The sequence below is a fragment of the Miscanthus floridulus genome, chromosome 13 (genome assembly GCF_019320115.1).
Source record: "Miscanthus floridulus cultivar M001 chromosome 13, ASM1932011v1, whole genome shotgun sequence".
Lineage (NCBI taxonomy): Eukaryota > Viridiplantae > Streptophyta > Magnoliopsida > Poales > Poaceae > Miscanthus > Miscanthus floridulus.
This window is the reverse complement of record NC_089592.1, coordinates 22,232,480-22,243,393: the sequence shown is the minus strand read 5'-3', so window position 1 is coordinate 22,243,393 and position 10,914 is coordinate 22,232,480. Positions and strand designations below refer to the sequence as shown.

General features: G+C 48.4%; 1 protein-coding gene across 1 annotated transcript; it reads right to left on the bottom strand.

Moving 5' to 3' along the window:
• Positions 1-1,238: 1,238 nt before the first annotated feature.
• LOC136499007 (uncharacterized) lies at positions 1,239-2,259 on the bottom strand. The gene is made up of 2 exons (XM_066494707.1): positions 2,108-2,259; positions 1,239-2,003 (listed from the first exon to the last, which is right to left on the bottom strand). Exon 2 carries the CDS (start codon positions 1,973-1,975, stop codon positions 1,571-1,573), a length of 405 nt encoding a protein of 134 aa, XP_066350804.1. The 5' UTR covers positions 1,976-2,003; positions 2,108-2,259; the 3' UTR covers positions 1,239-1,570.
• Positions 2,260-10,914: the final 8,655 nt, after the last annotated feature.

The following is a 10,914-nucleotide window of genomic DNA, read 5'->3' as shown; positions in this document are numbered from 1 at the left end:
GTTGTCGGCCATCATGACGACAAGGGCAACGGCGTCGACACCCGCGACAAGCCCCATGAAGCTGAGTGAGCCGAACTCGCCGTTGCTGCCGTGGACGTAGGCGATGCCGTTACCGGCAGCGAGCAACATGATAGCCAGGCCCGTAGCCATCACATTACTTCCCTGACTGCTCATTGACGACGGCGACGGCGACGAAGGGTAGAAGGAGAGGAACGACAAAGATGAAATGAAAGCTAGGCACCGGAAATGTCAGTCAGCTCTTAGCTGGGCTGCGTGGCGCGGAGGCGGAGAGGCAACGCGGACGGCCCGCTTCTCCTATGTACCTGTGTGTGTCTGCAAAAGCGTCGGGTTCCGTTTCCGTTTTATTGGCTTCTTCCTTGGACCTTGGCCCGGTTTTGAGGTCGGTAATGGGGACGCGTTCTCATCGCGGTTGCGTCGATGAAGCTTCTTCCGTCTGACGTGTCACGCTGCCTGTTCGTTTGCTCGTAAACGATCGTAAATTTCCAGCCGGGAACAGTGTTTTTCTCTCACACCAAACCAGCCAGCAGTAAATAATCCACGATACGATACGGCCTCCCGAACAGGCTGGGCGGGCCTCCCAAGTGGACCCGCCAGCCCTTGATTGCTAGGCATGGGAGCTCGTCCCCGCGATTTCTTCTCATCACGTCTGACCTTGGACCTTTGTTTTCCATCTTTTGAGCAATCTTTTTTCTCACCAACTTTTTGCCAACAAAAAACTACGCAACTTCTAAAGCTAAAACTGGCTTCTTTTGGCCCAGAGTTGGACCTCCTAGGTAAATTTTATTTCCGGATGTCTGAATTCAATGGAACTAATTTAATTAGTAGCTAATTATCGGTTTTCTGAAATCAAACAGCCTTGAAATATCGTTTCTTCGACTCGCAGTCTCAGTTTGATGTACTAGCAGTCAACAAATTATTCAGATAACTGAAATTCAGGTTAAGATTGTGCGCCTCATCATGATGCGAAAGGGACAAAGTTAGTATCAGCTTGTTCGCGTCCTGGTTGCTACTCCAGTCAACAGAAAGCTGTACTAGGCGTTTACTCGGTCGGTTTGAATTTGAAAAACGGAGAACACATAACTGGACGTCTGGACCCAAGAGCTCTGGGTTTGGTTCGGATACAGCGATCGAACGAGGTAATGATTACTTTTATGATCATCAAGAGTAGTTAATCTCCTTCCAGCTACTGATAGTCAAATTAACAAAAAGTACTCAAATTTTGCATCAGGATTGCATTTGATCAAAATGATCGAAATTATCTTACATGGCCAGAAGGGGAAAAACAAACATCAATACACTATACTATTAGTAGCACGACTTGACTACGTATTTATTAGCAGCGCAAGGGACAGGCATGACAAAGATTACTGTATCCAGCAAGCACACTTATATTAGGACAGGCAGCAGCAGCGGCGGCGCCGGTGGTGATGAAGGCGGATTAATTTCCTATCGGACTGGCAACTCTGACATTCAGGGGCCAGGGCAATGCTGTCGAATCAGGATTCAGGAATCAAATCAAATGAGAATGAATGTCGCACCACTGCACCAGCTACAGCCCCTGTTCCCCGAGAAGAACTCCGATGTTGAGGAGTGAGATGCCGAGCAGCATCAGAGCAAACGCGCAGAAGCAGAGCACCGGTGCCGCCTCCCTGTCCGCCGCCGCCGCCGCCGCACTAACAGCAGAGGACGCCAAGAGGAGGCCCACGAGGGCGAGGTTGCGGCGCAGGCAGTGTACGAGCGCGCGTACACCAGCTGAGAGCAACCCGGGGCGGCCTATGGTTGCCGTCGGGTCGTCGGCGACCCGGACGCCGACGAAGATGAAGCTGGCGCCGGCAAGCACCCCGGCGAAGTTGAGAAGCAAGACCAAAGTGCCGGCAGAGCCGACGCCCGCGCCAAAGGCAATCAGCGTGAGGGCGAGGCCGGTGGCCGTCAACCCGCTGCCCCGAGTGGCCATCGGCGGCGTGGCGGAGTGTTCACCTCACCTGTCGACGGGCGCGGCGAGATCACGCGCGCAAAATTATTAGAGCCAAATGAAAAAGAAAAAAAACTCGTTTGCAATTGCAGTCGGGGAGGCAGCGCTAGTTACCCAAGTTGGTGGTGGCCGTGAAGTCGCGTAGCACGAAGCTGACGCTGCCGGTCACCGGCTCCTGGTTCAAGTTCGCCCTCTGCAGCGGGAGCACGCAGGCAAGCAGGGAAGAAGCAAAGAGCGATCGAGGAGGAACAAGGGGTTCTTGACTTTCGGTGTGCCTTGTGAGGGCAGGACGCCAGGGGTGGGGCTCTATTTATACCGCTCCAGCCCGTGGCTACACCGCTGGCGCTACGCGCACCAAGCGAATCCCACCCACGACGGGGTAGGCCGCTGTCGCGCGGGGCCAGAGGCCGGTGGGGACAAGCTGTCTGTGAGAACGGAGGCGAGCCCATGAGGCCAGTGGGTAGTGCGCACTGCGCATGCGGCAATAAGACAATGACCAACGACTCACAGTCAAAGTAATCGCCCGCACTGATTAGTGAAAGATACTCCGATGGACAAATTTGTTATCTAGGGCCTTAGATCGTAAGTTTTTTTACTCTCTCTATCACATCAAATCTTTAACACATGTATGGAGTATTAAATATAAATAAAAAAAATAACTAATTATATAGTTTGATTGTAAATTACGAGATGAATCAGTTTATCAATAATTGTCAAATACAAACGAAAATGCTACAATACCAAATACTGATTCCTAACCTTAATAAGACCCTAGCACTGACGTGGGATAGCAGTGCCGTCGCAGTCGCACAGGGGGTGTCCGCATGTCGGTCCCTTGTGTTCCTTCTCTTCTCTGTCTATGCGTCAGGCGTGCTTTTCCATTAATTCGTCCGTGTCCATGCTACCAGCGCTGCGCTCAAAAGTCAGCAAGAGACATCCACTTGCCTAAGGGCATGTTTAGTTCCTCCCAATTCCAAAATTTAGCACTATGCAAAAAGAAGATTCTCCGTCACATCAAACTTGCGGTACATACATGGAGTACTGAATATTGACGAAATCAAAAACTAATTACACAGTTTGGTTGTACTTTGCAAGACAAACGTTTTGAGCCTAATTAGACAACGATTGGACAATTATTACCAAATAAAAACAAAACGTGTACTTTGCAAGACGAACGTTTTGAGCCTAATTAGACAACGATTGGGCAATTATTACCAAATAAAAACAAAATGGTACTGTAGCTACAGTACCGCCTGAAAACCCGGCGGCGCCGATTCGGCGCCCATCTAAACGTGGCCTAACTTGAGAGACAAGGTCTTATTTGGTTTCTCCCTAAAAAATTAGGTCTTATCCATCGAATGTTCGGATATACGTAGAGTATTAAATATAAACTAAAAAAATAACTAATTACACAGTTTGGGACTAATTTACGAGACATATCTTTTAAGCCTAATTAGTTCATGATTTGATGATGTGGTGCTATAGTACACATATGCTCATGAATATAGATAGAATATATAAACAAGACCTTAGTTATAATATATAAATATAGATAAAGTAATAACCTATATAAATTATGTCATGGTTACTAATATGGTTTTGGGATAATCTAGGGCTCTGCCTCGGGATCGTGGTGTGGAACAGCTGCTTTGCTCGTGCAGCCGACGCACACACACAGTGGACTGGGCTGTGTGGTGTTGCCTGACATTTTCCGAGTTTGGAGCCCGGACCGACCAGCCAGCACCGGTGCTGGCCGCTGCGCCACCCGGTCTCTGCGGCTGCCCTGCGCACAAGAGAGGTCTCTGGTCTCAACGCGGACTTGGTACGCAGGTGCGTATGTACGCACGTCAACCGATGATGGGGATGAGGGGGCCATGCATCGAGATTTCGGAACTCGGGTCCAGTTTAGTTTGCAAAAAATTTTGCAAAAATTTTCACATTCCCCGTCACATCGAATCTTTGGACACATGCATGAAGCATTAAATATAAATAAAAAATAAAACTAATTACACAGTTTAGACGAAATCCACGAGACGAATCTTTTAAGCCTCATTAGACTATGATTGGACACTATTTGCCAAATAACAACGAAAACGCTACAGTACTCATTTTGCAAAATTTTTTGCATCTAAACAAGGCCTCGATATGTAACGTTTGCCAGACTGGCGTCTTTTGAAGGACATGAATGATCCGACGTGGCAACGATGAGTGAGCGCTAAACAGAGAGAGTGTGCATGGTTCAAAATTTCGAAATGGGCGCTTCCTTCCGGAGCACGGAAACATGGCAGAGAGAGGGGATTTAATGGCATGAATTAGAGAGGGCAGAGTCTGAGAGTTCTTCGCGCCTGAGGTGGGTGAGGAGCAGGCTGCATCTATTCTTCAAGGGGGGAGAGGGGCATGGAGGTGCCCCGCGAGGGAGAAGGAGCAGATGGAGCTACAACGGAGGTGTCCGAGCAAGGAGGATCGGCGATCAGTCTGGATCTGGGAAGGCCGACCTACACGACCTCATACGGCAAATACAGAAGGTATGCAGAACGAAGTTCAGTTCATCATTCCTTCTATGTTTCGTAGAGACCTGTAAAGACTGTTCTTTTATTTAATAAAATCCAGTAAGAGTTGCACCCCTCCTGTTCCGTCAAAAAAAAAAAAAGATCAGTTCATCAATTGGCAATAGCATAGCAGGCTCGTCCTGGTCTTCTTATCAAGGTTTCAGCTTTAGTTGTCGATATACAAAGGGAGATAGCTGCTGTTCAACGTGTACGCTAGGATACAGGATTTTTGGCGGGAGCTGATCTTTGGTGCTAATAGCGATCATGAACGCATCAAATCGGCCGAATGGATGCTTAACTAGCATCGCTAAGTGATTACTGACTCATTGGGCCGAAATCAGCCCGCGCGAGGGCCCAAAATGGGCGCATATGGGAAGGGTCTATCCAGGAACATAACCCTATTCTCCTTTACAGATATTCTCTCGGTTCTTCCTTTGTTGTAGTGTAGCAGATTTATTGCAATGCAGTTAAGCTTGTATAGCAGCTACCTTAGCTGAAAATTTGGAATGACTTATGATTTGGGATGGAGGGAGTATACAATAATGTATGTTTATTTGTCGATCTTTCGTATTTTGTTAAATTTTACACTGTAATGTTGCCAAATAGAGCAGTATGCAATGTTGGAATTAATGAATATGATTTTTATCAGGGGGCCAAAGTTTATTGAAAATGTCACTCACACAGGAAAATACCTATGCTAATTTCGAATGCTTAAAACTTGCTCACAATTCACAGCAGTATTCAGAAATACTGCAATCTAGTCTTTGGTGATTGAACATGTCTAAATTTAAGTTGCTCCAGACTGTTTGAGCCCAAAATAAAGCCTCAACTTAACCGTAAATTTTAGCTGAAATTTTTCTCCTTTTTAGAGCTTCACAAAATCTGAAGAATGATGAATCGGTAATGTTTCCTGATTTTTGTCGAGTTTATTTGGCATATTTCTCTTATTTGTATAATGTTTCCTGAGCCCTTGTTTAGTTCCACCCCAAAATCCAAAAAGTTGCTACAGTACCTGTCACATCGAATGTTTACGGCTCGTGCATGGAGCATTAAATGTAGACGAAAAGAAAAACTAATTGCACAGTTTGGTGGGAAATTGCGAGACGAACGTTTTAAGTCTAATTAGTCAATGTTTGGACACTATTTGCCAAATAAAAACGAAGGTGCTACAGTAACCCCAAAATCCAAATTTCGCGAACTAAACAAGGGCTGATTTGTGTTGAGTGCTAATCACATGATTAAACGATTCATTCAGAGATCTGCGCCAATGCACATGTTTGTGAGAAAATTTAGTGAGTTCCAAACTGATAGGCAGGACCAAGAAGACAAGGAGATCCATGTAACAAAACAGGTACTTATTAGCATCATCAAATCAGTGAAACATGTCCACCTTATCCATTAACTTTAAACTGTTGGTGCTGAATCTGTTTTGTTGCATCTATGTCGTGTGTCAGATGCGAAGGAGAACATGCGTGGGCGTGCCTATTGAGAGGGATGCTGAGAAAATATATACAAGGCGGATGTACGAAAAGTTCTACCATGAACTATTTGAATCGGGAGGGTTCATCATAAAACACAGGGGTGAGGATGGTTTGTACGAGGTGGTGCACACACTGGAAGATGGCAAAATGGAAACGTGGAGATATAGGCTCCGTTCGGCTGCCATTATAAACCGGCTTATCAGCCATGGTATAATATTTTTCTCTCCTAACAAATCAACCATACAAATCAGCACAAGTGCGCTGGTGATGAAATCTCATGTGAATGCGGACTGTATGAGCACATGGGTATGCTTTGTAGGCACTCACTGAAGGTATGACAAGCCCATCTCTCCTAAACTGCTAAGTCTTACTGTAGTAAATGTCTAGTAACCACCAAACCATATGATGTAGGTACCTGTGAACCTTGACATTAAGAGTATACCGCGTGCACTACAGGATTCTGGTTCTTTGCCGAGTGCAGGCCGCACTCGGCAAAGCCCGCTCTACACTCGGCAAAGAATTAGTCGACAAAGAATTTTTTGCCGAGTGCCACCTGTCTGGCACTCGGCAAAGCCTTTGCCGAGTGCCATGTCAGCACTCGGCAAAGTTAACGTCCACCGTCATCTGCTGGTTCCTTTGCCGAGTGCTGACGTGGCAGGCACTCGAAAAAGAGTTTTAAATTTTTTTTAAAAAAATAATATTTGCCGAGTGTCGGTCTGACAGACACTCGGCAAAGTAATTTTTTATGAAACAATCATTGCCGAGTGCTGACACTCGGCAAACTTATGGTCACTTTGCCGAGTGCCTGTCAGCACTCGGCAAAGCTGTTGTGCTGGGAAAAACTTCCCCAGCTTTGCCGAGTGTTTGCACTCGGCAAATCTGGGTAATTTTTTTTTAGTTTTTTTCACATTCCATCCATGCAATATCACATATATTCAACACACATATATATCACAGTCCATTCATACAATTCAACACAAATCCATCCACAAGTTCATCCGTAACAAATCCATCCATCCATCACAAGTACATCCATACAAATCCATCACTAGTCCAACATAACCCTCACAGAAGCCAATCCATCACTAGTCCAACATAACCATCACAAGTCCAAAAACGAAATGAGAGGTACCTACTGCGTCCCTTGGTCCCCATGGCTCCCAGAGTGTGAAGAGCTCCCAGATGGCCACGAAGGCCACCCTTGATGCGGAGGGCCACCCTAGAACGTCCACCCGGGCGGCGGAAGATGGCCGCCTGTCCACCCGGAGTACCCGTGCTGCGTAGACGAAGGAACGGCACCTGGCCACGTGTACTGTGGAGTCAGGCCAACCGTGCCAACCGGCCAACCGTGCTGTGGAGAAGGGCCACCTGGAGGAGTCGGGTTCGAACCCGCCGACTGTGCCTGCACAAAGGAGAAGCGATCTCATTAGTACCTGCAGGATGGCCGCACAAGCTAAAGCAATAAACAACCATATATACTCACCGGAGTCCCTGTAGGACTAGGAGCAGGGGGTGGAGCGAACAACGAGGGAGGCAACGGAGGCAGGACCAAACCCGGGATCTGAAGGCCCTGAAAGTAGGTCGCCACGTCCTGCAGCTGACGCGTCGAGTGCTGCTGGACAGCCTCCAGCTGACGCGCCGACTACTGCTGGACAGCCTCCAGCTGTCGCAGATGGGCCTCCGCCTGGGCCATCTGCTGGGCCTGCAATATTACACCCACGCGGTTTAAACAATGCAAAGGCCAGGTACATGTGTAAAACCAGTGAACAACGAATAAAACTGTACTTACCTGAAATGCCACCATCATCTGCGTGGAGCTCGGCTGTCGAGGTGCTATGGGGATGTCGGAGGAGCTCGTGCTGGTTTGTCGAATCTGGCTCAGTCTGGGAACAAAGGACGACTCGATTGCGCTATTGGCCATCCAGTACCGGCCGTGCTGCTTCCCTCCTCCCAACCTCATCACGAGGTCTGTATCCAGGGGCTGGGTGGCCGGATCGAAGTCCTCCCCATGGCGCGTGCGAGCCGCCGAGGTGTACTCGGCAAGCTTGGGGTAGACGCTCGCATTGGTGTACGCATCGGCCCCATCCTCCGGGTTGTAGACGTTGTCCGCCGCTGTCGCTGGGCCCTTGTGAGCCAGGGCGTACCCCATGAACTCGTTGATTTCCTGGCCACCATGCGACTGGGACTGCGAGGAAAACACAAAGATGATTATAAGTAATGACAATTGAGCGCTAGAATAAATAAATAAATAGATCAACAGAAGCGTACCCATCTTTCCATGTAGACTAGGAGGGGCCGGTTCCCTTGGTGGTGTGACGGCCCTTGCATCTCCAGGTGGCACCTCCGCCGGCTTCTGCGCTGAGTGTACGTGTCCTCCGAGACCCACTTGTTCACGATGTCCACTCAGCAGTCTTTGTACTTGGAGCACCAAGCAGGACACATCTGCATGACATCAAGTATTTGACATGTCAGAAGATGAATTGAAGCCTACTTATTTTTCATGGAAGGAATCAGAATGAATGTTTCCTACTTACCTGGAGGTACTGCTCCCTGGTGAGGTCAGTCTCCCTCTGGAGCATCATCTGCTTGGCTTCCCTCTTCCTCACCACCCGGCCAAGCACATCGGCGTTGTAGGTGATGATGCACTAGATACGCCCCTCGTGGTACAGGTCCTTAAGTCACTCTCTGCAGACCTTGTCCTGCACTCGCGCCGCCTCGGCCTATTTCCCATCCTCGCACATGAAGTAGTCCTGCATACAGACATCATGTATCATTTCATTATTTCAAGAACGTCCAACGAATGCGTAGTACTGAGCAATGCGGTGCGATGAAGACTCACCCACCTCTTGATCCTCGTCGCAAGGGTGCCATGGTCGGGGTCCATGACGCTAGCGAAGTGCTCCCACGACCAGGGCGGCCCTATCACACCGGCATGGGTGACCCTGCCAAGGTAGTGCTTCCGAAGCAGGAGGCTCTGGATGCCATTGACATGGCGTGCATTGCCCCCTCCGCTCACCATCGTCCAGTTACTGCACCAGTCATTAAGAAGAATTGTTAGTCTGAAGTACAATTTTCAACATGTCATATGAACAAGTAGTGAAAACAGCAATGGTTACTTGTCACCGTAGGGTCGAATCACCGGGCGATAGGAAGGCACGAGCGGCGCTGAAGGGAGGGACGAGGGCCCGCGCGAGTAGACCTTGCTCGAACCTGAGGAATGCATCTCCCCTGGTGTCACCTCGCCCCCGTGGTCCGAGTCCGACGAGGAAGAGGAACTGCCGGTCATCGTCGTCGTCACCCCCTGTTGGGGCGTCAGGTCGGGAGGCAAGTCCAGCCTCCTCGTCGTCGAGCGACGTCCACGGGGCCTCCTCTCCCTGCTCGTCGACGGTTCCACCGACGGTGGCTCCTCGTCGTCGGTGGGTGAGCGGTCCCTCTGGTAGACCGAGGTGATCCCCTGTCGTTGTTGCCGCCTTCCGCCCGGCATTTTTTCGAGTGCCTGCAATGACAAAGATTAAACCCTTGTTCACAAATAAACAAGAAGTACTTGTAAAGAGATGCAAAATGAACGAAACATAATTGCAAGGTAATAATAATAACAATATATTATTACATGAATTAGAAATTATCTCCACGAACAGCAGTGACTGGCGTGTCGTCATCATCATCACTATCACTATCACTATTGTCGTCATTACTATCAATATTGTCGAGCTCGTATAAATCCTCATCATATCCACGAACAGCATCATCTCCATCGTCCTCATCATCTACATCGTCCTCATCATCTACATCATCCTCAACAACTCCATCGCACTCCATCCTCCATCGCTCAAGCATTCTTAAGTCCTTGGCATTCTGCACCTCATCACCCTCGTCCTCATCGATGTCGTTGTCTACTTCCATGCCCATCAGCGAAGTTATGTCTATCTCCAAACTCCCTTCTAGCCCCTCAGGTTGATAGAACTCTCCGCTATCTGTCTTTGGGTCAAAGTTGTAATCATCATCGTTTGGGACAGGCGCTTTACCGCGCGGCGATACCAAGTGCACAAGGTACCAACCCATAAGCTTCTCGTCTTTTTGGCACACCCATGGGAGATAATAAACTTGCCTGGCCTATTGAGCCACAATATAGATATCGTCTCCTTTATAGACGGAATCCTATCGAATTTTGACTTGCCCAATCTTAGGGGCTCTTCTCGTGACTTTAGGATCGAACCAATGGCATTTGAAAACCACTGGATTAAGAGCTTTGGGACCCTCAAAGTTGAGCTCATATATTTCTTTAACTATGCCGTAATAGTCGCGCTCATTGGTGCCGGGTGTACGAACTCTGGTGCACGTGGTGCTTCGGTTGGGCCGACTCTCCTCGTAGCTTCTCGTGCGAAAGCGATAGCCATTCGCATCATAAATGGTGAATGACTTGACCCTATGGGAGAAGCCCCTGCCAACCTGTTTCAATTCATCACTCATTTTCGCATCCGTGCGGGCCTGCAAGGTGAGGCCAGGTAGATTGTTACATTACTCGCTCCTAGGAGCAAAGTGGAATCTCAAAGTTGGAACAAGGTGAGTTGGATGGTACCTTCGTACATAACCAGGAAATAAAATCGGGCACACCATATTTGAGAAGATGGTCTTCTTCTTGAGGGGAAGGAGCCCTATTCCCTCTCAAGTATTCATTAATAAATTCCCTGAAAAAACAAGAGACAAGGGGGTCGGATCGATAGGTGGAGGATAGTGACAACGTATGTAACAAGCTCATTGAGAACTTACCTCTGATAAGGATTCACTTCTTCAAGGTTCAACAACACGTAGAGGAAGATAGTGCGCCACTCATAATCTCGCAAGTTCTTGGGGGTACCTGCGCTTCCTTTTCCGAGATGCCCTGTGAAAA

Coding starts and splice junctions, on each gene's coding strand:
- LOC136499007 (XM_066494707.1), bottom strand. CDS start 1,975: ATGGCCACTCGGGGCAGCGGGTTGACGGCCACCGGCCTCGCCCTCACG.